The 26,598-nt window shown below is 39.0% G+C and overlaps 1 protein-coding gene across 2 annotated transcripts in view; it reads left to right on the forward strand.

Annotated features, from left to right (window-relative positions):
- The window catches only part of PIGK (phosphatidylinositol glycan anchor biosynthesis class K), a 73,530-nt gene that overhangs the window by 14,691 nt on the left and 32,241 nt on the right, over window positions 1-26,598 (forward strand). For both annotated transcript variants that reach the window (XM_052800519.1, XM_052800518.1), the window contains exon 9: window positions 2,537-2,709. In XM_052800519.1, the coding sequence (XP_052656479.1) occupies window positions 2,537-2,709 (173 nt within the window). The remainder of the gene's footprint in view (window positions 1-2,536; window positions 2,710-26,598) is intronic.

Here is a 26,598-nt window from a genome sequence, read left to right on the forward strand (position 1 = left end):
CCCCCCCCCCCTTTTTTTTTTTGTCAGAAGATGTCAGTTATTAGTGTTAATCTGCTGTGGTGTAATTGCTTTGCAGGTCTTTTCTCACACAGGTACTGTATAGGTAGATTTTTCATACTGAAGCCGCCTTCTCAGTGCCATTGCATTTTTGTTCAAGATTCATCTCAGCATCTTATGGTAGTAAATTGTTGTGGGACAGGTTAGAAATAGTTGGGTGCAGTATCAGTTTCCCACTTTCAGTGCTGATGCAGTTGTTTTGGGACATTTATACTCTCCTGAGAGCTTGGAAGAGAGGCTCAATGGTATAACCGCAGCATAGATTTATGCATCAAATAGCGGGATTAAAACAAATACTTAGCTTTTATTGCTTACTTCAGAGACTTAGTTTTTATGTTTGAGCCCTTAGTTGGAGCGGAGTTGAAAAAAATATATTGCATTTTGGTGAAACTGAAACTTAAGAGGGTTTGTGTGCATTGACAAGTGGCTTTGTATGGGAAGTGTGATGCTGATGAGTCTAGTTCATTTTCACTTCACAGGGAGGATAACAGAAAGATTTGATCTGCCCCTATCATTTCTTCAGCAGCTGTGTGATACTCTGCCAACAAGTTGGGAGTCATTAAAAAAGACCTCAGTGGATATGTGTGCTTGTATGCTTCAGTTAAGGTAAAGGTGAAAGTGAGCCGAAGTCTCCCTGGACCAGCAACCTAATGCCATATGCTTACAGGCTTAGACAAAAAAGACAAGGTATGAAAGAGAAACTGTAATGAGGCAGAAGAGAGGAATGGGGAGATAGAATCTGTCCTCTATGAAGAAAAGCCAGGTACCTTGTTTCCTCTCTGGGAAACTTTTTAAATGTAGGGCTTCTGTTGTCCTAAGAGAAGGAGCCACAGAAGCCCATGCATTTTGCCTCAGGCTGAGCACAGAATTTCTGCTAGGAGATATGGACTGAAACTCACAGGTTTTGTCAGTCATAATCTGGGATACTTGAGGTTGCATCTGCATTGAGCTAATTAGGAGCTATGATTTTGTCCTAAGAATGCAACCTTCTAAGAGCTGACCCATGACTAATGTAATTAGGTATATGAGCTCTAGACCCAGTGCCTGATGGACCTGTTTGTGAAAATCACTTGGAGAATTTAAGATTAAGGAAGATGAGCACCCATGTGGAGAGTGTCCTTCATAGTCCTGTGCGTTCCTCTGTTCTGTTAAATATTCTATGTTGCTGGAGTATACAAGGACTCAATACAACCCATGTTGTTACCAGGATGTCTGCGGGCAGCCCATGAGACAGTTGAATGGACAGCAACATTTACTCACGGAACTGTCCAGAGCCCTGTAGAGCTAGCGCCTCTGTCTAGCAGGGCTGTGTGTCTAGCTCCTGTGTCTAGTAGGGTTGTATGTTTGGTTGTGAAGTGCCTTCTAATGACTGAGACATGAACTCAACTTTCCAAGCTCATCAAGGAGGCTAGAGAGGGTGAGGCCTTAGACTGCATTTCATGGCACTTTAAGCTATGTAGCATTATTAATAAAAATACAAACCAGTTATTATTTATTATATTACATTACGTGCATTACAAGATGCCTTGAAATAAGGAATCTCTTCAGGTGGGAAGTATTAGAGACTTTTCTGGTGAGTGCAGTAGGACTTGTGTAAAATGGCATTGTGTCCAAAATGCATTGGTTTTGCCTTGAATATCTGCTGGGTGGATAACAATCTTGTTATTTAATAGGCATGCTGTCTTGTCAGATATTCTAAATGCTACAACAAATTTGTCACTGTTACGTCTTCTGATTTTCTGCAAATGTTCCTTTATACAGAATTGAGTCCACTGAAAACAGTTTGTTAGTCCTGGTTTTGTCTTCCAGGTGTTGCAGTGTGTGCTGGATATAGGGGATCTGATATGTAGACAAAATACGTGGGTAAAATAAATAATAAGGTATACAGCTAATATGTAGGTTTGGCAGGATGTCTTTGTGAACTCAATGTACATAAATCACTTGATATTTGAAGATCCTAATTCTTCATTAATTTGCAGGCCATAAACTAGAAATAAGACCAAGAGATTTTTTTTCTTTTCGATCAAAATGTAAATTCTTGCTTCTTGATGAAGCCTTTACTATTAGCTACTTATCAAGGCTTGTTTAACCTTGCATGCCTCCCTTTGGTAAATACGAAGAATTTACACCCACTTGTGCTTTTTGGAAGGTTATGGCAGCATTGCTGCATCTGTATTCAGAAATACATTTGTGCACTTTATCAGTTAGATGTAATTGATGGTTGGCTTTCACAGAAGCATTTCTAAACTCAAATGGCATAATTGTGAGGATAAAGGTTTTCTGAAATGCGTAATCAAGATGTTTATGCCTTTTAATGTTTTTGTTCAACCATTTTTTTTAACTGTGGAGCTTGTACTGAAAATAATGCAAGTTATGTGTGGCATTTATCTTTCTTTTCATAGCAATTTCTTTGTGGAAGGTATTTGTAGAGACTGTTATGAATGAGGAACAGGATATGATTCTCCATCTTGGTTTCCAGTTTCAGGTCTGTCCAAAAAGTTTGTGCGTTTCCACACCTGGGCACCGAACTGATCTCTTTCAGCGAGACCCTCAAAATGTTCTGATAACAGACTTCTTTGGCAGTGTGAGAAAGGTGGAAATTACGACAGAGACAATTTCTTTGGACCGTGACTTAGCTGGTTTTGAAAGCAAGTAAGTAGTCATTATTTAGACTTGATTTGTATAGGTCTGTGCGACTGAAACGAAATAGTCATGTAACTGTCAAGGAAGGAAGAACTCTGATTTCCTGGCATTTCTTACAAAGAATCAGGGAGTTAGTATGGACCTGCTACTGTGATAAAGTTGGGGTTTGTCAGCTGAAAACTTTGTTTAAAAATGCTCACCCCTTCATTCAGGCTTGTAAATAAATACTGCTAAAGACCAAGGTATGAATGTCAAAACCAAAAAAATTGTCTAAAATTTTCTTTCTTCCTTAACATTTCTTCTTTAATGTGCAGAAATATTTTGTTACTGTAAATTCCTGCTTGTAATAGTTTACTCCCTCAGATAACCTCTGAGTATAAGCCATCAGTTAGTTGTTTCATAACAACTAGCTTTTTAATAAATGCTCTGTTTCTGTTCTGTGAATTCTCTGGCTTTTGACATTAACTGTCCTGGGAATTTCTGTTGCTGAGATGCAACAATTCATTTGAATAAAATTGCTGATGCAAGATCATTGATAGAAGTTGTAACAGGGCTTCCATTATTTTGTGGGTGAAGAAAGAATTACAAACTACTTTGTATTTTTGGTATTCTGTTGCCACCTACTGGGAACATGTAAAGGAAGATGTGCTTGTTCTGTAGAGTTTATTTAGCATTGCCCTTCCATTTCTGTTGCATCTTTTATGTTTCATGATACTGTCCTCTAGGAGGGGAAAAAAAAGGATTGAAATAGTCTGCTATGCCAGGGATGAAATATTTTTCAACTCGTAAATTTATGTAAATTGTTGTCCAGCTTGTTGTTTACTGTTGCTCAAATCAAAGAACAAGTTAGTGGATAGCAGTTTTATTAATTTTAAATATAACAGTAGCTCTCGTCCTCATAATTAAAAATATCCTACATGGTTTAGTGTATTTCATATTTTATTTTCGTACTGTATTTTTATCTGTATCATGCACGTTAGTACTAACCATATATATATCTTAAGCTAATTCTGTGACGCCTTAGTTTATAACAGTATTTAGTGACACTACATTTGTTTTTTCTCTGAAGAATAAAAAAAGCTTTTGGCAAATAACAGACATTTTGCCAGTCAAAAACCATGATGAAAACTTATCTATGTGTGTTTCAAATTTGTGGAAGATTAAATGGAGAAATAGGTTTTGGACAACTTTACTGTTCTGAAACAAGAAATGACTGGTTGGGATTTTCAGCTTTTTTTTTTTGTTTGTTTTGTTTTGAGTTTGGTGCTGATACATGAGGGCTTTTTAGGTATGTTGACACACCAGTGAATTGGACACATGGAAGCAATGTTCAGAAGTGGGCACTCATGCACAGAGAGGAATATTATCGTTGTGAAATGTTCTGATACTTAATGAAAGCTGTATTACATTATCATGGCAATTCCAGTTAACTTAAATCTGTGAAATTGGAAGGGATGGGAACATGCTGGTTTAATAGCTAAATAGTTCTCCTTTAGCTTGGGAGAGTCTTTGAGGACATGTACACCTAGGAATGGAAGCACACAGCAGCAGCAGCTTATGGAATACTGCCTCAAGTCTGTAACATGTATGACCATTTTTAAGTGGTCTCATGTAAAACATCAAGTTATTCATTGCACTATATTCAGATACAATTTTCCAAAAAAGTACTTCAGTTCTCAGTTTCTTGTTACCACTTTGGAAGACTTTATAGAGAATGTGTTTTTAATGGAGAAGAAAGTATGGTCTTTGTAGAAGAGTGCTGGAAAATTGCAGTATAATTGTATAGATAGTGATGTGGAGTGCTTAATAAATTTCTTAAACAGAATTCTGAGGTCAGCACCTCTTGGTATGGCAGATCTGTTTTGCTACAACAAATTTAAGAATTATGGGTTGAAGTGAATTTATTGATGTAAAATGTTAATGCTTTTTAAAAATGCAGTTTTGGAGGATCTGCTCTGCAAGAACTCGTTACTCTGGTTTTATTTAAAGAATATTATAAACATTACACACATCTATTTCTGAGGGTGTTAAGAAGTCAGAACACTTCACAAATTATGTGATCTTGGAATAGATACTACCCAGATTGTCCCAAATTAATGTAAGAATGACCCTTGAATGAGAGAATGTGAGTGCATATTCTTAACCTCTGCAGTGTTAGTTAAACCATTCTGTGTGTTTGGGAATGTGATGGCTGTTGATGCCCGAGATTGCACGTTTATGTAAAATAGCTAGGGAAAGACGGGGCTAGCACAGCCTGGTTTATTCTTTTTGGTATCACTGGGAGAGATCTAAACCAAGCTTATTAAAAATGAATAATCCTTCCAAATTAGTCATAAATAATCTTGTTCATGTCTAACACTGTTTTAAAAGCCTTTGTGAAGAGGAAAAAGGTCATGTAGACTTGAAATTGTGCCCCTTAAAGGTTTGCAAGAAGTATTTACCAGGAAGTATCTGATAGATCACAAATATATACCACTACTACATCAAAATTCGTATTACGTTGGTTACTGAATGTGCAGATCTTTTTTATTCTGACAAAATCTATGCAGAATCTTAAGTCTTTTTTCTGTATTGCATTCCAGTTACTTTTTTTTTTTCCCCAAAAAGATAATTTGCAGAGGTTTTATTGGTTTAATATTTGATACAGTCTCTTGGCTTCATTCCTTTATGAATCATTTCCTCTTTGTTTTATTCTTCCCACAGTGTTAGCTTGATACCTTTTTCCTTTTCCTTTTACACACTGGTGGCAGTAGAATGCTACAGAATATTTGTGTTACGGAGCATAACCAGAAAATGAAATGCAGACCTCGACTCTAACGCAGTCTTAAGTAGTCCACATTAGATCTGGTTTGTTTGTTTTAAAGTTGCAAGTGTCCTATGTGCAGATAAGGCATTAAAAACCAAACTAACAAAAGATATAAACCATGGATTACACAGATAATGGGTAAAGAAGATGCCGTCACGTGAGGCGTGAACATGTATTTGGATTGTACTTGCTGGCAGACTGAGTTTTCGACTAACCGACTGCTGTGACTTTGCCAAATCTTTTCAACAGAAGTTTGTTCTTTTGTTACACAATTGCTTAGCAATTAATTAGTAATAGGGATCCACTCCCAAGCTCAGCGTGATGTATAGCTGTGCAACCAGATCAGAACTGGCAGTTTCAAGTTGAGCACAAGCTGTGACATTTGACGAGGGAGGCCTTTGAAGTTTCCTTTGGCTTTGGCTGAGACTCGTACAGAGAACAACTGCTAATTAACCAAAAGAGGCTTGCTTTCTATCCACGTAGTAGTAGGTGAATATTTGTGAGTAAAAGCTTTAAAAAATAAGAAGAAGAATCCTCTGCTGTTTCCTTTCCTCATAGCAGTTTCAATCTAAGCTCTGTTCACTTCAAAGGGCTTGTTCTGCAGCTGCCGCAGTCCTGACTGGGTTTGTAGCTGCCGATTTTAGCAGAAGACCTGGCAGTCTGGGCGTTCTGGGGCTTCAGCTGATTATATTTTTGTCTAAATCTCCATAAAAGACAAAAAAGTAAGCATTAAGGAGTAGAAAAAATGCTGCATCTTTGGAGAAGGAGCCTTGCAGAGTTCAGTACATCTAATAATTAGGAGTGTTTTCTCTTAAACTTGGATTGCAATGCTACAGCCAGTTGGAACACTTTCTCCTTTTCAGCTGCTATCAAGAGGAAAAGATGTGTATCAGCAGAAAGTGTTGGTAAAAATTGGGATGTATATTTCTCCTGAGGGTAGTAAGAAGTGAATTAAAGACAGCGTCATATAAAACCATCCTAGTTTCATTGCTTTTGAGAATTGGGCTTCATATTTAATACTTCTGTTAAGAATTGTGGTACTACTGGCAGTGACTGTTTTCCTAAAAATAAATAAATTGGCCACTTGTGTTAGGAAGGATGCTTTTGTAACAGAATAATTGTAATTGGTTCATTTGCAGGATGTTAATAGCTAATGTTCTCTGAATCTATTTTTTTGTGTGTGTTATTGTCTCTTTTCTGTCTCTTTCCTGTCCTTTCTTTTCCACCAGTTATTTTCAGTTTGATGTGCTTAATAAGTAAAGTTGCTGTTGTGTGTTCCTGAATCCATGGGGATCCAGTTTGTGAATGAATAGGTAATATTTTTGGCTAGTAGATGCTGTTCAGCTCAGTGGGCTTTTCTTAAATTAAAAAAAGCTGGGTTTGTTCTGAGATCACCGTTCTTTTTTTTTTTAACCAGGTGCCTCAGATTTGTAATTCTTTTAAGTTTTGTAGGTCATTTTTAGGACTAATTCTGAAAGCTCTTGTTCTCCGAGAAATTCCCAGTTCTCGTTCGCATCCTGACTTGCTGTTACGCCAGTGATAAATTCATATGGGCTCCCCCTCCCCGCCGTTTGTGTTTTCCACCTATTCTTTATGCGAAGGGTTTGAAAGATAAAAGTTGCCGGCTTTGTTCTGGTGACGTGCTCTGCGTTGCAGAAACAGGTTTGGGCAGCCCTCCCCGCCGTGTGGGAGGCGGCTCCGGCTGAGCCGCAGCCGGTGCTGCGCAACGCAGACGCGAAGGTGTTTGATCGCGGGGCTGCCGCCGGAGGCCTCGGGGCTGGGGGCGGCCCCGCTCCGGGCGGGGTGCGTGGGGGGGGCGGCGGTGCCCGGCCGGCGCCGGCAGGGGGCAGCATTGGAACGGGCGAGCTCCCGCCACTGGCTCCAGCCCCGCGGAGCGGGGTCCGGGGCTTGGAGTGATGGTCGACGAGGAAAGGGAGGCTCGGTTGTGGGGGCGGGTTGTGGTTCTCGGCCCCCCCCCCCCCCCCAGTGTGATCAGTTTGAAATTACTTCAGATGGGGGAGGAAGGGAGGAGTTGAACTTCTTTTGTTGTTTGGTGTAAATTTGAGGGGATAACCTAAGATTTTTATTTTATTTTCCACTTTTCCCGCTAGACAGCAACCTTGTGGAGATGTAACGTGTTTCAGTTTCAAAGTAATGTATAAAAAGAAAAAGTACTTGGAAATTAGCTGGCCTCTACTAATCTGGATTGAATTGACAGTGGGATTATGAAGCTGTTAATTCCAGGTAGCATTGTTTTTCTGGAAACATCTTCAGATAGATTTCATAATTTTTTTTCATGAAACACGCTAATCAGTTACACAGGTAGTATTTCTTTAATATCTTACCATTACAACAGAATAAACTTGTAAGCGTGGATTTTTTGATCCATGTGTGTTTTAATAGCCTACAAGTAGCTAAAAAAGATGGGTGAACTAATACTTGCTGTTAAATGTTATATTTCTTAAAGTATTTTGTAAATACATGTACTTTTTTCTTTGCTTGCCTAAAGGTAGATAAATATATACATATGCACATCTACATACACTTCTATACCTGTTAGTGTAAAAGAACTTTTTAAGGTAATGCAACTAAAATTAATATGAAGGCTATAGTAGGAAAAATTATATAGGAGGATACAATTTCACTAGTATTAACATCACTGTAAAATAAATAAGGATGACTGACAATATCAAAAGGAACTGCAGGTATAAATTGTTTTGGGAAGACTTTAAATACACTAAAGTGCTGTGCTTGGTGATTATAGTCCCTATTTAGCAAGATATTTTAAAAAGGAGCTTTGAGCAATATATTACTTGTTCATTTGAAAGTATTTTTTTGACCATCCTTTTTGCCAGAGTTTGGGGGTTTTTGGGTAAAAAAAAAAAAAAGTTTTGTTGCAAAACTATAGCTCTTGGGTCAGGCTTTCTTTGGTCTTGGATGATTTTTTTTTTCCCTCTTCCTCCTCCTCCAACTTTTAGTAGGGTTCTGTGTGGCAGCCTGCATTTTTTCTATGACAAACCTTCAATTATTAGTAGCAGCTTGTGCTTCTATCATTTCACATTGTTTTCAGTGGAACACTACTTTGCTGAATCTACAGATAGTTATTCCTATGTATAATTTTAGTAGGCTTTGACATCAAAACAAACCTCTTGGTCTGTAGAGGTGCTGTGAAGCACGTGCAAATCAATGGCAATATTTTTATTAACTTCAGCTTTTGAATTGAGTCCAGAAGCTACATGTCCTTCATATGTGGCTTGCATATGCCAATTGACGTATGCATGTCATAGTGTTAGGTAATGGACAGGTAATTTCTAAAGCTGTTGTATGGCAGATTTAGAGGGAGGTCTTAAGTAAATCTGGTAAATTTTAATGTCATTTAGATAGCTGAGAATATCCAGAAACCATAGGATGTTCAGTCTAGGTTTTTTATTTCTTTTTCCTTTACCCATTCCTTTTTACACCTTTCCTATGTAGCATTCTTATTTCGTCTCGTTTTTTCTTCTTTGTCTCTTCTCCCTAGTATGATCTTTACCTGCTATTATTTTTGCAGTTGAGTGGGCTGCTCTGTAATTCTACTCTTCTGAAGTGCTCGTTAGTCTTTCTAGTGCTCTTTATATGGAGGTCCTGGCTTGACCTTCTTGCTTTGCTGTTCAGGTGCTAAATACAAATTAATGTCTGTTCTTAGAGGTACTTCTGTAGTTGTGTACTGTATGTTGCCACTCAAGAAGACCATGCAAACAGCTGTAGCATTTGGCATAAGTCTGACCAGGAAATATTTTCATGTAATTTTGGCATGTTTTCAGCACTTTGAGAAAGTAATAGAATTTTATTGAAATTATCATGCTATTATTTACTTCCTGTCCAAAGTACCAGAGCTGCTATTGATGTTTGTTAGGATACCCTTTTTGTATGACTAAGAAGAAAATTTCTAGGTGGTAGAAAAATGGAGGGCAAAGAGCAAACAGGCAGCTTGAAGCTGTGATTATGGGGCTGTTAAGTCTCTGGAATTTTGTGGCCAAGCATACGTTAGTATTCCTTATGCCCCAGAAATGAATCTGGGCACATAACTATTAAGTCTCCGGGGCTCAAGCAACATTGCTGATCTCTTTGATATGGTATTAAGGCATATGCAAATGCTCTTAGTCTTTCCCTGTTTCGATATTGTGAAAAAGCTTACACTTGTTTTTTGAGTGCCTGAGGGATTACCTTCCAGATGGTCAGAGATTTCTGCCACTGAAAATTCATGTCTTGTCCAAAGCTGTGGGGGAGAAAGGGGCATTCTGCCTTCACAACACATTTATTTAACTGCTGGCTAAAAGACTATAAAATGATCTCTATCTGCATCTCCCAGCCCTCCCAATAGGAGAGACTTTTCTCAAGTCAGGTGTTTGGTGGACCAAAGCTCTTGTCATAGAGCTATTAAATTTATTGCTTAAATACAAGTCCTTGAAGCCCTATTGTTGATTTTGGTAAGCTGCATGATGGTCTGGAAGATAGTAAGATGTTTCCCTGCACTGCTTATTTCTGGAGGCTCTACTACACTCAGAGAAGTTATGCTTCATGGTGAGCATACTAAGGGCCCTGGTTCTTTAGTAAAAAAGTGAAATGTGAGTTGTGAGAGAAGAAGAGCTGAACTCCAAAAACAACAAAAAGGCATTGCATTATTGCTAGGCATCTCTTTTCTATCCAGTTAACTGTTCGAATAGACTAGTGTGAATTTCTGGCAAGAGGAGAGCAAGGAAGCTACAATTGCATCAAAGGATGGAAAGAAAACTAGAGGTAGTTACAAAAGGCAATTCTGATCACATAAAGAAGTGGATTTACAGATGGCTTGCTGAACACTGTTTAATATTACTTTACAAAATGAGATTGTCTTACGTGCTTGGTCAAGGGTGTCAGAAATCTATAGAAACTGCGGGGAGGAAATAACAGATGCTGAATACGTCTACCAAAGTGCCCAAGCTACTGCTAAGATTATTATATGAAATTTGTAGGACAGCAGAATATTATCTATGTGGTAAGATTGATCTTGCAGGAAAAGAAAGCAATTCTGTAGACAAAGAACTTACTGCAAAATGGGATTTATTCAGCATTTTTGCAGGCAGGAGACCATGATTGCACGAAAGGTTGGTATTGGTAAATACCAGGAGATACGAACAAAAAGTAATGAAACACATAGAGTGTTTTGCATCCCCTGAAGGGGAAAAAGTAAAAAAAGAGGAAAATGGGATACAAAGGGAATTGGAGGAATAGTTGTTCAGGGGTGGATATGTTGTAGTGTCTTTTGAATCCTGGTAAACTTAATTCAGTTGGCTCCAGTCACTATTTAGAGGTTCCTGGGGCTGCAAGGGAATATAGTGGCAACTGTGGATGTTGAACTTTGATAGAATGGTGACAGCACATCTCCATTATGCCTGTTACTGTTAAAAAAACAAGACTAAATTGGCTACAATTTTACATAATATTGAAAAAGAACTAAAAAGCATGTAAACTCCTTAGTCATCTGCCTAGAGGTCAGATCTAACTTGGAACATAAAGACAGGCAGGATTTGTCTTTCACAAAATGAACTGGAAGTTCCTACTTCCAGTGTATACTGTGTGTATATGTGTAGAGGTGTGTTCTTATTTTGTAATACAGCAGCAGAATTTATGACCACTGAAAGCAGTATATTCTCATGTTGTAAGTGGAACAAATATATTTTCATTGCAAACTGAAATTACTACGTTTTTATATAACCAGACTGTGTTTATGTTTCTTATAGATCCTGGGAATGGTTCAAATCATTGGACTTCCAAAAAATATAAATTGAAATGACCAGTGTTGTTTAGGGAATTCTACTTTCACTTTGTTCATACTATACAGAATTAGTGAGAGCACAGCATTACCTGAATAGCATTCTGTTGACTGGCAGGAATGAGGATTTAGAAGCAAATTTGGAGAGGGAGAGTGTGTCTGCCTCCCACCCATGCTGAGTGTTCAGGCATGAATAGGTCAATCCAGTAGTTCCCAAGAGAAGGCAAGGCCACAGTGGAGGGTAGGATTTCCTTTCCTGTGAGGAAGAATAAATGTTGAGTATTGGTATTCACAGTTGCTTTAGTGTAAGTTCCTTGAATTATATGATAGCTATTTTAAGTTTCTGTTCCTACTGGTTAAAAAAATTTGTTGCTGAAGTCTAGCTGACATACAAATTTGTTCCAATACTAAGGGAATGGCTGATCAGAAACTGAAACAATTAACAATGTTGCACCTTTCTCCTGCCTTCTCTTGCTGGATTTTTAATTTTACAGTGGTATTTTCTGTGTAATTCTCTATGTAATTGCTATGTAAAAAATAAAAAAAAAAGCAGGGACCAGATGCAGAGGAAAAGACTGAATTATACTGGCCATGTATTGGTACATTTTTAGACACTGATTGAAGGATAAGGAAAAACTCTGCTAACCTTTCAGAATATCTTCAACAGATTATATTGATGGTATGTTTTCACTCTTTTTATGGTTCTTATCTCAATATTTTAAAAATGTTTATTAGTTATTCATTTTTCAGTGATGAATGATAAATGACAGATGTTTGGATTCATACAGCTTCAGAAGGTGTGTGGAGGGGTATTTTGTAGAAGCAGGCTACCTCTTGTACTTATGCTGCAAAACGTTCGAATTCACACTTAACATTAGGAATCTGAGTACCCTCATCAAGTTAACCATTAACTGAAAGTGGTTTTGCTGACCTGGGACATTGCATGTTCTTAAGCCAAAGCTGGGCTCATTTATTCTGCTTAGAAAAGCCAAACCGGCTGTCAGAGTGAGCCACTAAAACGTGTATCCCACCGTAGGTATCCATACCATAGCTGGTCCCGGGTAGTTTGTTAGTCTGTTTAACTTGTACTCCACTGGCATAGCGGAGCCTGCTGCCCTCAGTGGGAGGGAGATTAACTGCAAGGAGAAAACAGATGGTCTTTCTGCTCCTCGCTGAGGGCACTGGATCATGGAGGGGGCAGAGTTAATCTGTGGCTAGGATGTGCTAGCCAGAGTGGCTGAAGGCGTCCTGCTCGACGGCACGACTTGCTTTTCAGTTTGCACAGACCCCATATGGGCTCTTAGAAGGACAGGAGGGCTGAGCCTGCTTGGTGCCAGTATGTTTTCCCCATGGCTGCTTTCCTGGAACTGCAGTCCAGGGCGACGGTTCTGCTGGCAGAAGGTTTCCTAAACTAGGGACAAATCTGGCTTGCAGATCATACATCTGAATTTCCTCCTGAGCAGCACGGTGCTCTGAAAGATAGGAATGGTTAGATTTTCTATGCAGTCGGAAAGATTACTTGAGCAGCACGGTGCTCTGAAGGATAGGAATGGTTAGATTTTCTATGCAATCGGAAAGATCACTTAAGTGTGAACTGTGTGAAAGAAGCAGATAAGAATATGTTTTTCCTGTAGTTCCACAGCAGCTATTTAAATTTGACAGGTGGGGTAGTGCATATAATATAATTGTATTAAATAATTCAAATGAGAGAAAAATCAGAAAGAGTTACTTGTATTCCTGGATGATTCCTGGTCCTGTGTTACCTGCAAGTGAGACGTGTTGCCATAGGCGTGTTTCAGCTGCTCTAAAATTTCAGTAATATTTTTCTGTTTGAAATATAGGACAAAAGTTACATCTCTACATATTTAGCAATTTATGACTCATTTTAGTTTGTGACAATATAATGAACCTTGTATTTACTGTAAGGTTTATCTCAATTTAACTGTAGCATAATATTTAAGCTTCATAGTTCCCCACTGACTAGGTTTCGTTGTGGTGGTTTTTTTTTTTTTTTTCCCTATTGGTTACTTAAGAGTCTGAACCGTGACTTCCCGCTAGAATAAAATAGGAATGAAGACTTCTTGCTGTAGGTCTAAATTTTATCTGGGGAATTGGAGCAGAACAGCCACTAAGTGAAACTGCTCTAAATCTTAGCCATAGAGGACGTAACCTCTGTTTCTTTTTTAGCTGTCAAATAGAGTGCCCTAGTTCCTTTTCCCTTCATGTGTGGTTTTCCTCTGATACAGTTTTTACTAATAGGTACTTTATTACAACATATTCTGTGCTGACTTCTATCTTATTAGATGCTTAGGAGCTTTTACAAACGTCTCCGTAAAAGTATATGGCGTATCTGTAAAATGGATAAATCTGCACTCTGCTGTAATGTTTTAAAACTGGAAACTGTGTATGTGCACAAAAAATGTGGTCAGATGGAAAATTGTCCTTAAAACAGAATATTTCTGCGTGGTTTATGAATCTAATGGCACTTGAAAAATATTAGACTGCAAATTAATTTTGGGGTTTCTAAAGTAATTTAGGAAGGATAGGAGAGAAAGTATTATGCTAGCTGTGTCAGGAAGACTTTTAATGTTGTAGAGTCAAAGATGGTTTACGTCAGTGGTTGCTCTAAATATTTTATAGTAGTAATTGTTGTATTTTAAGTGATGTGTGTTTGTCTGTTCAGTTACTAATGAGCAAACATCTAAGAAGCACCATGAAAACAGCTTCCCCAGTTGCCATTCTTGGCGATGCTTCCAGCAGCACTGGTGGCTGTTGAAAGGTTATGGGGAAGGACATGCTTCCAGTTTGGTCATGGAGGGGGGGGGGGGGGGGGGGGGGGGGGAAGTACTGGTGGTGTACATATTCTGCAAACAGAGGACTTCCATTACTGGTCACAAAATTCTTATTATATTGCACAATCAGGGTTTTATGCAAACATAATTATTTCTTTAACACCATAAGAGAGTATACATGAGTCATTTGGTAATTATGTGCCAAATTATGACTGTTCTTAAATTCAGCTAACACTAAATATAAAGCATTTAAAATTACAGTGCAGTTCTTAAAGATTATCATTGTCACTGTATTGAATTTTGTGTACATATATTTGAGGTTTATAGCTGGTAATAATAGATGCAAGAGGTGCCTTAGAATAATAGTGATTAGTAGTGTGACATGGAATTTATTTATGGTAGTACATCACCCAAGAGGTACTTAGTTTAGATATCCTAGGTAATTGCTTCTTACTGGTTTGTAACTGTTTCTTTCCACTTTCTCTGGATGTAAAATGAAGTCCTTTACAAGATGCATTGAGACTGGAAAAAAAGGGGGGGGGGGGAACTGATTTTACATGTTGGTGATTATATCATAAAATGCAGCTGTGGAACACACCCAATTGCTATGTGACTGTTGCCTATATCTGGCTGTGAGCATAAGAGAAAGCTGTAGAAACTATGGCTGATAGAGATATCATGAGAAAGGAGATCCCACCTACTGAGGAAATTCCACCATCTTTTAATGTGCCAAATGAATATGCAACCTGCACATGGTAACAAACTGAAGTCTTAGTAAAGCTAGTGTAATTTAAATTGAAACAGGGAATAATTAATGTATTAATGCATTTTGTGCTTATTGTGCTCATCTAGTAATCAGATTATTTTGCTAAATGTAATCAGAATTGTACAAAAGAATAATTATGTAATAAAGCTAACTTCACCAGAAATTTGAAAAGAAACAAAATTGCTGAAATGAAGTGAAGCAAATTATAGATTATGTATTCTCACTGCTAATTGTCCTTGTAAAATGAAAGTAATTTTTAGGTATACTTCTTTTCAAACTGAATTGGAAAAAAAAAAATGTTAATAGGAGAGGAGGGAATCAGGAAATCAATATAATCAGATATAACAGCAATATATCTATGTTAGTCACCTACTCAAGTCAAAAAACATAATGTGTTTCTGGTTATAAAACCTGAAATTAAGGAAAATTTCCATATCCATAATATATGACAAAAAAATGAATTATTATTGTTGAGGCAAATGGATATTGAATGCAATCCATCCCCAAACAAACTAATGCAAAATCATTCTCAGGATTTAATTCCGTGAAATAGTAATTTTCTTAGTTTGTAAAGCCTTTCTATTTTTTGCTCATATTATTGATATTGCTTAAGAGGGTGACGGTATTAAAGGTGAATTAATTTTACCACAGGTTGTTTCAATAGCTTACTCTACTGAACTGGACCAAACTGTCTCCAGCATGGCCCTGCCTGTATACATAGTAAAGTTAGGGGCTAGATTCAGGTAACCATATTCAAGTAAAACTTTAGTCTGGGAATGCTACTTGTGGACCTTATTTACTGGGTGAAGTAGTTAATCTGTTTGTTGCTAATAGCTTGGTGTGGATTTATGTTTTTAATGCTCAGTCTTGTATGTTGGATAAATTTTGTGTAATGGTTTAATCAGCCCGGTCTGACTGAATCCCTGTGTTTGAGTTGCTTTTTGTGAGTAAGGTGATAAGTACTCATGAGAGGTGCTTCCTATCTGGAGCAGAAAAAGATGACATTGCCCTGTAGAAAATGCCAACAGAGCATCTCCTTTGCATTACTTCAAGGAAAAGCAAAACTTCAAGAACAAATCTGCATTGAAGAATTTAACTCTAAACTTAAATATTCTTGGAAAAATAGATTTAAAATAGAATCTTAGTGAAGAGTGTTTGGAAGTGGCTCAAGCCTTTGCACATACTTTATCTGCTTGTTGGCATATGCAGTTTGTTTCCTGTAGGTTATAGACCAACTTGATAACAGACTATGTACTAATCTTAAGAAATATTTTATTAAAGTGACCAGAAGTGTTTTTTTTCTGACAGGGAGATTTGAACTGATATTAATCTGCAGTGGTAGTGCAGAAAATAACTCAGTTCTCGTTTTGTTTAGTTGTGTCATGCTTAGTCTATGTGAAACAACAGTGATTAATTTTCTTTCATAAGAAGTTACCACACAAGGTTTTTTGTTCCTTAAGCATTTTTAAAAATTGCTTTATCTTATATTTACTGGTGTGTTAATTAGTATATTACCTGAGTAATATTCAGATTAAAAGAAAGAAATGTACTCCGACATTTAAAAAACAAACAAACAAAACCCCTAAGAAACCCCACTTCAATTGCTAGTTTTCAGAATTTAGCAAAATTTATCATTTTTTCCAGTTACTACTGTGAAGTACCAGGATTCTCATCTGGTACAGTATACAGCACCTTAGTCAAGGAACTATTGTTACAGAGCAGATAAGATTAAAAAAAGTCATTGGGTTTGATGAAAACCTGCATGAACAGTGGGGAAAAAAGCCAAAGTTACCATAGCAACCACCAGTGCTTTAGACAGAAGCTAAGTAAAAAGAGGAGAAATGTAACAGAAAATATGAGGGCCATTTCATAAAGCATTAAAAACTAAAAATGAAATTTTAAGGCAAATATGATTAATACTCAGCTTTTGTCACTTAGAAATCCCTGATAAGCAGCAGATTGTCTTTAAAATAAAAATGAGGACCACTATTAATAAAGAAGTTTCAGTGTTGGAATCTGTTAGACCCTATTAAGGAGATACTTTCATGAATTTGGTGAAAAATGGGTGAAAGTTTTAGGAGTTGTTCTTGTGCTTGTTTGGGTTTTTTTCTTATTTTCTCTGCAGGCCATTTTCTGAGTAACTGCAGTCTTAACCTGTGTGGTAGAATAGGCTCTGAAAATGTCTTTCATGGCATAAACATGAACAAAAGTCTTCCTAATAAATGTGGTCCCACAGTGGGAATGATGCAAGTTCTTCATGGGGTGGTTCGTTGGGTCAACTGACTGCGTAGCACTCCCTTCAGTACAGGAATGGCAAAGGCAGCTTTAAAATTCTTGGACATCAAAATTCCAAGAAAGAGCAGTGTTGGTAAGTTTAGGGGTGCAAGTTGCCCATACATAACAGGTTTACGTAAAATAATGTGTACAGTCAGTTGCTTATGCCTTTGTGTCTGAACGTATGTTCTGATATCAGTGATTAATTTAAAGGCTGAACTTTGATACTTTTTGTCTTTTTGAATGGAGTCAGCATTCTGCAGTGATTTGGTATTGGGTATGAAGTCTAGTGTTTTGCCTATATATTGCTTCACAGTTGTGCAGAATTAGGGGTAATGTGGGTAAACATCAAATGTACATGGGATAAAATTGTAAGCATCATTTCTTTTCTACTTCCTATGCAGCTATTAAGTCTTAAATTTGATCTTAGTCCTCATAGAGCAAAATGGCCCATGTTGGAACCTTAAGCAAATAAGAAAACTATGAAAAATGCACTTTAATGTTCTGTCCTGAAAGAGTGCTTTGTGTGAGTATTGAAACAATCTAAAAATTTGAGTATGAGAAGGGAAGCAAAAACCACTTTATCCTTTCTTTAAAATACAGTCTGACTCACTTCTTGCCTTCTCTTCAAAGGACTCTGCTGGTGTCTGGTTGCGGCACAGTTATCCTGTGGTATTGTTAGAATATGATTCTATCATATATTAGTAAATAATACTTAACTGTCCTAGACAGTGCTATAGCCTGGGGCTTTGCATACATGTCACTGCAGTTGTTACTAGTGTGTGTTTCTTCTGGGGAAAAAAGGCATCATTTCTGAATAAACAGATTTTGGTTATTTTATAAACCACTGTGAAATGAAAATGTTTTCCTCTCCTCTTCTCACATACGGAAGTTTATAGAAGGGTAAAAAGTTTTGCATTATTCCCCAAAGTCTTCCTGTGAATCCAAACGAAACATCAGTGATGAGTTCCTTATTGTAAAGTGGGCACAGTATTTTTTTCTCCTCTGATACTGTACGAGTTACAAATATATGTCTATATTGGAAGTGAGAACTGAAACTGATTAAGCTGAAATCGTGAAATAATGAATGTTGTAAAAAAGAAAGGTGGTGTGAATTTCTGTAAATGCTTAAGGGCCCTGCTCTGGAAACTTCAGGTGAGAGATCTAGAAGCACTTTGTCACTGATCTCTTGTTTGTTTAATTGCCCCATCTAAAAAACATTCTGTAGTGCCTCTCTAGCATGATTAAATGCTTCTTACTACAGCATGTGAATTTTTCCTTAGGAATAACTATGAGAAAAATGTATTCTGGATCAGTTCAGTGTTTAAATACAAGTCCTAAGTGGCATATTTAATGAATTCTTGTCTATTATCAGGTTGGGATTTGACCTGAGAAAAGAACTGTGTGTCTGGACTTCACGTAGCGAAGTTTTGTGCTAGGGCCGTGGATTATAAAGCAGCCATCTTGTAAGCACAAACTGGAGTGGAACAACCAGGAACCGTTGTGACAGAAGCAATGTAGGTGCTTGTTCCTGCTGCAGTTGCACTTTATCACAGGTGCTTGCTGCTCCCTGATGAGCCCTCTTTCCTGCAGACAGCCCTTTGCGCTGTGTGCCTGCTTCTGCCAGAGGTTTGATCCAAAAGTCCTGTAGAAATCTTCCAAATCTCAGTGTGCAGCCTCATTATCACATAACACAATCTGTTAAGACTTGAGATTATATATGGTATGCTCTGAAAAGGTACTGTTGACATGTACTTCAAATTAGAAACTCATAAACATTACATTGTGAAACAGCTTCCTATGGCATCTGTTAGTTCCTGCAGAACTTAATACAAGCAAAATAGGTATTGTTTTCTAGCATTGTTTTTGTGCTGTTTTTATAGATGTGTGGAAACTTAGAAGTGTAGCGCAGTTTGTGGTTCGTGCAGGCTTGAAATATTAAACAAGTTGTGAGAAAATGCGATCTGTCACTAATGTCATGAGGTAGGAACATGACTGAGCTCTGACTATTTTGGTAGATTAAACTAAACCCCACTAGGTGGTGCAAGCAAATAAATCGCCTTGAAAAATATTTCTCTCCAGATGAATAAATTTGGGGAAAGGGTGTCTTTCACTAAATTAAAATACAGTCTTTGGTTTTTCATTTGTGATTATTTGCAATAGTTATTAAATTTAACATTTAACTCTGTCCTAGACTGCTCTTTCCACATACAAGAAAAAAGTGCATTCTGGTTTTGGCTTAGATTTGCATATCTGCCTCTCTTGTAGTATAGGCTGGTGTCATGATGCTGTATTCATAGCTGGGGTGGTGGCTCACAGAGGAAGTAGCAGAGGACTTCCACTGTGTTTCGCTGTGCTATCAGAAGTGGCTGCTGTGAAATAATATGCTTCCTAGGGGCTTACTGAGGCATTTTCAGACTTATCTGCTTGGAGAATTCCCTCTCAGGATCTCTTTCGTTGCTATTTATCCTCTGCCAGTTTCACTTTGGATTGCTTACCTTTACAGCAGTATTGTGTACATACAATTAAAACTATTTGTTTCTGAGAAAAACAGATTTCAAACAGTCAGTTACAATAGTGTACTGTCAGTTTACTGTCCTGATAGAAGTAGAGTGGTAAGGTTCCAGTAGAAAATAATTTTTGAAATACAATGTATGCAGTTGGTCTGTAAAGGTTAATGTAGTATGTCTGATAGATCAGTGCTTCTATTATGTTTTGTTTAAAAAAAATCCAAACCAGAAAACCACAAAACAAACCCCCAAACCTGGAAACGCCCCTTCTATGTGCTCCTGGAGGTGATTATAATATAACATTATAAGTTTGTGTTGCACTGGCTATACCGTTGTCTCGAATTCAGACTATATAATCTCTCAATAGCTCATTTTGTAACTGCTTTTTTCTTTTCCTCCTCTTCCTCCTTTCCCATTGAAAAGAACTCTTGCATAATGGTGGTTTTACTAAAGATGCACTGGCCGATAGTTGGTCAACATCTTTTTACAGCCACAAAATCAGTAGCAAAAGTATTTGAATAATGAAACCCCCCACATTCTTGAGATAAGTCGAAATTCCTGGAGTCTTCCACCTCTGGAGAGCCATCAGCAATGTCATTTTCTTTTCATAAATCATATTTTACTGGAGTTTGTATGGCTTCCCAGTGGACTCCGGGCTACCAACTCTTCTGAGAAGGCAATGGCACTGTGGTTCTACCTTGATACTGAGGAAACCCCGCCTGTGCTAAAGGGCAATTGGTGCAGTGAAAATGTTGTCAGCTGCTTAGCAGTCAGCTTGAGATAGCAGGTGTTTTTCTTATTGCTGTTTTCCCCATTATATTTGTCTTTCAGGCCTTTCTCTCCCAATGAATACAGTGCATCAGTAAATACTATACTATCACGTTTCAGTCAGGACTCTGTAATAAGACAGTAACTGCAGCCACTAAGCAGCTCTCTAGTGAGAGTTCAGTACTTCACCGTGCAGTATATTTACTGAAATGGAAATTTTTCATTTCAAAGTGACTTATATATTCATCGGTGGGGATGGGTGTGTTTGCTGCATTCATCCTGGTCTTGATAAATGCAGCAGAAGGAGGGTTTTGGTTTGGCTTTTTTGTTGTTGTTTTGGTGGTTTGTTTTTTTTTTTTTTTAGGAAATAAGGCAGGGAGACATTAAAGTATAAAAAGCCTGTGCCCATGAAATCTCAGTTGACCAGCAGCCATAAAGAATACATATACTAGCCACAAACAGTCAGCACATACTCTTGAGTTTTACAAGTTTTTGTTAGAATGTATAGCCTCTACAGGGTAGACATAGAAGAATTGTTGTGGAGGTGTTAGACTTAAAATGCAAAAAGAAAATACTTTTTTTCTTAGTTTCCTTGGGTAGAGGACCAGCATACTCGATTGCCATCATACACTTTTGGTTATCATTGACTCCAAAACCAAACTAGAATTGTATGATGATGCAAGCAGAAGGGCTTAATAGTATGTATATTAAAATACTTTGGTATTCCTGCTGAAAAAAATCGGTGCCTATTGTTTTGGTTGCTTATATTGTAATAGTGTGTGGGAGTCCCACTCATGAATGAGGATCCACTGCAACTGAGAAATGAACATATACAAGAAAGATACACACCTGCCACCATGGTGCTTACATTCAATTTTGGTGACGGATATGTTGAACATTCATGAAGACATGAGAGAAAATGGATGATTTAGAAACCAAGTTTGTTTTCCACAAAACATTTAAAATATGAAGTTAAAAGGTGCAGGACCAAATGTAAACTTTTTACTAGACTTCATGTATTTGATAATATGTAGCATGCAAAATTTTGTAGAAAGAAATGTTCTCCCAGCTATTGCATGTCTTTGTGCTTCCCTCACTTTGGATTTTTTTCTTGAGCATATTACGGTGCAATTGGAGTTGTTCCATTGTTTCTGGAGTGCTGCAATGGATGGCTATAAGCTCTTCAGAAGAGATAGGCAAGGTAGAAGTGGTGGTGGGGTGGCTCTCTATGTTAGGGAGTGTTTTGACTGTACAGAGCTACATGATTCTGATGACAAGGTGGAGTGCTTAGGGGTGAGGATGAGAGGGAAAGCCAATAAGGCAGATATTGTGCTGGGAGTCTGTTATAGACCACCCAACCAGGTTGAAGAGACGGATGAATTATTCTACAAGCGGCTGGTAGTAGTCTCAGAATCATGTGCCCTTGTTCTCATGGGGGACTTCAACTTTCCAGATGTCTGCTGGAAATACAACACAGCAGAGAGTAAGCAGTCTAGGAGGTTCCTGGAGTGTGTGGAAGATAACTTCCTGACACAGCTGGTGGGTGAGCCAACCAGGGCAGGAGCCTTGCTAGATCTACTGTTTACAAACAGGGAAGGACTGGTGGGAGGTGTGATGGTCGGAGGCCATCTCAGGCTTAGCGACCATGAAATGATAGAATTCTCAATGTTTGGTGAGGCAAGGAAGGTGATCAGCAAAACCACCACTGTGGACTTCCGGAAGGCAAACTTTGGCCTTTTCGGGACACTGGTTGAGAGAGTCCCTTGGGAGACGGTCCTGAAGGGCAAAGGGGTCCAGGAGGGATGGACATTCTTTAAGAAGGAAATCTTAATGGCTCAGGACCAGGCTATTCCCATGTGCCGCAAGTTGAACCGCCGAGGAAGACGACCGGCCTGGCTGAACAGGGAGGTTTTGCTAGGAGTCAAGAAAAAAAGGAGAGTTTATCATCTCTGGAAGAAAGGGCGGGCAACTTGGGAGGAGTACAGGGATCTTGTTAGATCATACAGAGAGAAAATTAGAAAGGCAAAAGCTCAGCTAGAACTAAATCTGGCCACTATTGTAAGAGACAACAAAAAACGTTTTTACAAATATGTTAACAGTAAAAAGCAACCCACTGAGAATATCTATCCTTTAATGCATACAGAAGGGAATGTACCCACCAGAGATGAGGAAAAGGCCGAGGTACTCAATGCCTTCTTTGCCTCAGTCTTTAATAGAGAGACCAGTTATCCTCAGGGTACTCTGCCCCCTGAGCTGGAAGGTGAGGATGAAGAGCAGAATATACCCCCCTTAATCCAGGAGGAAATAGTTAGTGACCTACTACGCCATCTGGATACTCACAAATCTATGGGACCAGATGGGATCCATCCAAGAGTACTGAGGGAACTGGCAGAGGTGCTTGCCAAGCCACTCTCCATCATCTATCAGCAATCCTGGTCAACGGGGGAGGTCCCAGAGGACTGGAGGCTTGCCAATGTGACGCCCATTTACAAGAAGGGTCGGAGGGAGGATCCGGGGAACTACAGGCCTGTCAGCTTGATCTCAGTACCAGGGAAGATTATGGAACAGTTCGTCTTGAGAGCACTCACATGGCATGTGCAGGACAAATAGGAGATGAGGCCCAGCCAGCATGGGTTTATGAAAGGCCGGTCCTGCTTGACCAACCTGATCTCCTTCTATGACCAGGTGACCCGCCTAGTGGATGAGGGAAAGGCTGTCGGTGTTGTCTACGTCGACTTCAGCAAGACCTTTGACACTGTCTCTCATGGCATACTCCTTGAGAAGCTGGAGTCTCATGGCTTGGACAAGTGTACTCTTCGCTGGGTGAAAAACTGGCTGGCTGGATGAGTCCAGAGGGTTGTGGTGAATGGGGTTAAATCCAGTTGGTGGCGGGTCACAAGTGGTGTTCCCCAGGGCTCAGTATTGTGGCTGGTTCTGTTTAATATCTTTATCAATGATCTGGATGACGGGATCGAGTGCACCCTCGGCAAGTTTGCAGACAACACCAAGCTGGGAGGCAGGGTCGATCTGCTTGAGGGTAGGAAGGCTCTACAGAGGGATCTGGACAGGCTGGATCGATGGGCCGAGGCCAATTGTATGAAGTTCAACAAGGCCAAGTGCCGGGTCCTGCACTTGGGTCACAGCAACCCCATGCAGCGCTACAGGCTTGGGGAAGAGTGGTTGGAAAGCTGCCTGGCAGAAAAGGACCTGGGGGTGCTGGTCGACAGCCGGCTGAATATGAGCCAGCAGTGTGCCCAGGTGGCCAAGGCGGCCAACGGCATCCTGGCCTGTATCAGAAATAGTGTGGCCAGCAGGAGCAGGGAGGTGGTTGTTCCCCTGTACTGGGCACTGGTGAGGCTGCACCTCGAGTCCTGTGTTCAGTTTTGGGCCCCTCACAACGGGAAAGACATTGAGGTGCTGGAGCGTGTCCAGAGAAGGGCAACCAAGCTGGTGAGGGGCCTGGAGCACAAGTCTTCTGAGGAGTGGCTGAGGGAACTGGGGCTGTTTAGTTTAGAGAAGTGGAGGCTGAGGGGAGACCTTATCGCTCTCTACAACTACGTGAAGGGGGGGTTGTAGTGAGGTGGGTGCTGGTCTCTTCTGTCAGGTGGCTGGAGATAGGACGAGAGGAAATGGCCTCAAGTTGTGGCAAGGGAGATTTAGGTTAGATATTAGGAAAAACTTCTTTACTGAGAGGGTTGTCAGACATTGGAATAGGCTTCCCAGGGAAGTAGTTGAGTCACCATCCCTGGAGGTATTAAAAAAGCCCGTAGACGGGGTACTCCATAACATGGTTTAGTGGGCATGGATGATGGTTGGACTCAATGATCTTGAAGGTCTTTTCCAACCTAAATGATTCTATGATTCTATGATTCTGTAACTGTTAGTTATTCCTTATGCAGGCAGCAAAAGAGAAATCTGGCCTCAATATCTGTACTAAATGAACCAAGAAACTTTTAATTCTTGCCTTAGTTTCATAGTTGCCTTTGTGTGTGTGTGTACACATATACATAAGAGACATGTATATATTTATATATAGGATTGTGAAGGACCTTAGCAGCATTGGAGATTTTTTTTCTTCTACATAAGGTGTATTGAGAGCCTGAAGTTCTAAAAGCTTGAGTGACAGGTTGCCATTGTGATGTTTTCTGCTTTACACAGTCTCTTGCTGATAGTATCTACTGATAATGTGTACTTAACATTCAGATTTACTGATTCAATGTTCTGTAGATTGTAAACATTTGCAGAAAATGACTTAAATAATGGAAGAATCTACTGCTGGAATGAGATAAAGGCTGAGATTAGGTTAATAATACTAGGGCTTCAATCTTAGTTAAAATTGCAAATCATTTTTATGTAAACCCTTACATTTGTTTAAAAAAAACCAAACAACATGATCAATCCTCTGACAAAAGAGTGAAGTGGATTTTTTTTCCTGTTTTTTGTTTTGGAAAGTAAAACCAGATCAACCCATTTAATGTATATACTCTGTGCCATAAGACAGTTTTAGAAAGTCATGGTCAACTTAAGTTTGGGCATGTTCTGACTGAATAATGAAGGTTTAATTTTAAAAGTTTAAGTCCCATTTTCAAAAATAACTATTTAATACTAGTCTTTGTTAGACATTTTTGCTAGCATAATAATTCTGCTAACTCATAAATTATTTTTACTGTGGCCAAGGTCCATCCCATATAGGTGTTCTTGAAAAATGTACTACTTAAGTTTTTAGGAACTTAACATTTCATAGAAGTAGCTTTTGCTTTATTACATTATAAAGATGATCTTTGATGATTGCTTAAACATTGCTTAGCATTTACAATGTTGATGATTAAGATGTTGCAGAATTCCTATCAACATAAGGATGGATATAAACTGAAACTTCTGTAAAAAAGCTTTTTCGTATTAAATGGTTTTATCTCTTTACTCTTGCAGTAAGACAGGTAAAACACTACAGAGAATTTAAGGTAAGTGAGAAAGAAGGATTGGGAGGGACAATGCCTGCAGCCCTCAGAGCTGCTTCTGTTCCTGCTTTAGCCTTGTCCCTTGGAGACTGCAGACAGAAAGGGAGCTGATAGCTTGTGGCACGCTCCGAGCTACTGCATCTGTCCCTTCCCAGCAAGAAGAGGGTGAGGTAATCGGAAATCTGGACTTGGCAGGTGTCTGAGATGCCGGATTTCGTGTCAACTATTTGGATTAGAAGTCACCTTGGAACATTAGAAATCTGGCTTGTCCAGGCTACTGTTTGGCTTCTGCAACCAGGAATAACTAGCAAATCCAGGCATATATCCTGTGCAGGTATAGCTGGCAGATGCTGGAACTATTACAGCATTGAATTGAGTGGAAGAGATAGTGTCCCTCTCTCTGTCCCACAGACGTTAGACCTAATGGCTTGCCTGGATACGCAGGGGAATTCCCAAGTTTGTATGCTAGTTGGGAGGTTGGCAAGTGGTGTGCCATGTACTTCACCCAGGAAAAGTAGGACTTGCTGCTGCTGCTTTTGTTCCTGGGAGCAGACCACTAAAATTGTTTGGGCTTAAAGGCTGTAAAGTTTGTAAAGTTACTGAATTTCATATAGGGCGCTCTGGTTAATACTCAGTGGTCTGTGGTAGACAGGAGATGAGTCCTTTCTGGTCCTAATACTATGCAATAAGTGAGGACAGAAAGGCAGACCATAAAATACCAATATGAAGAAAAAGGATGACTGCTTTACAGGGTCAAACATTAATAGATTCATTGTTCAACATCAGCAGACTCAGTAACCTCCAGTACCTTGGCCTCAGAGAATATAATCTAGCTAAGTGTTTGTATTTGAACTTGAGGTTTCATCTGCCATTAACAAGAACAAACAAAACCAGAATCTAGACAGAAAAGTGCATGTCATCTATAAATAACAGAAAATCACGGTCCAGAAGGTAAGGCTCATAAAAAGCTTAAGAGCTGCATACATTCTGTGCAGCTTTCTGTGAAGAAAAGCCCTCTTAATGGGCCTAGCAATATAATGTTACCTAGGTACATGCGTCAACAGGAGATCTAAAGCACTTACTGTTAGCTGATTGGAATGCTAATCAGTTCTGTCTGCCATGGCCACTCTTAGGACTCTTAGAGTTGGCTACAGAGAGGAACAGTACTGGTGAAAGAAGGGAAAGTAGTTGGTTAAGTTTTGTGGTATAGTGTTTTGTAGTTCTTGGTGT

Source organism: Harpia harpyja, chromosome 11 (assembly GCF_026419915.1).
Source record: "Harpia harpyja isolate bHarHar1 chromosome 11, bHarHar1 primary haplotype, whole genome shotgun sequence".
NCBI classification, from domain to species: domain Eukaryota; kingdom Metazoa; phylum Chordata; class Aves; order Accipitriformes; family Accipitridae; genus Harpia; species Harpia harpyja.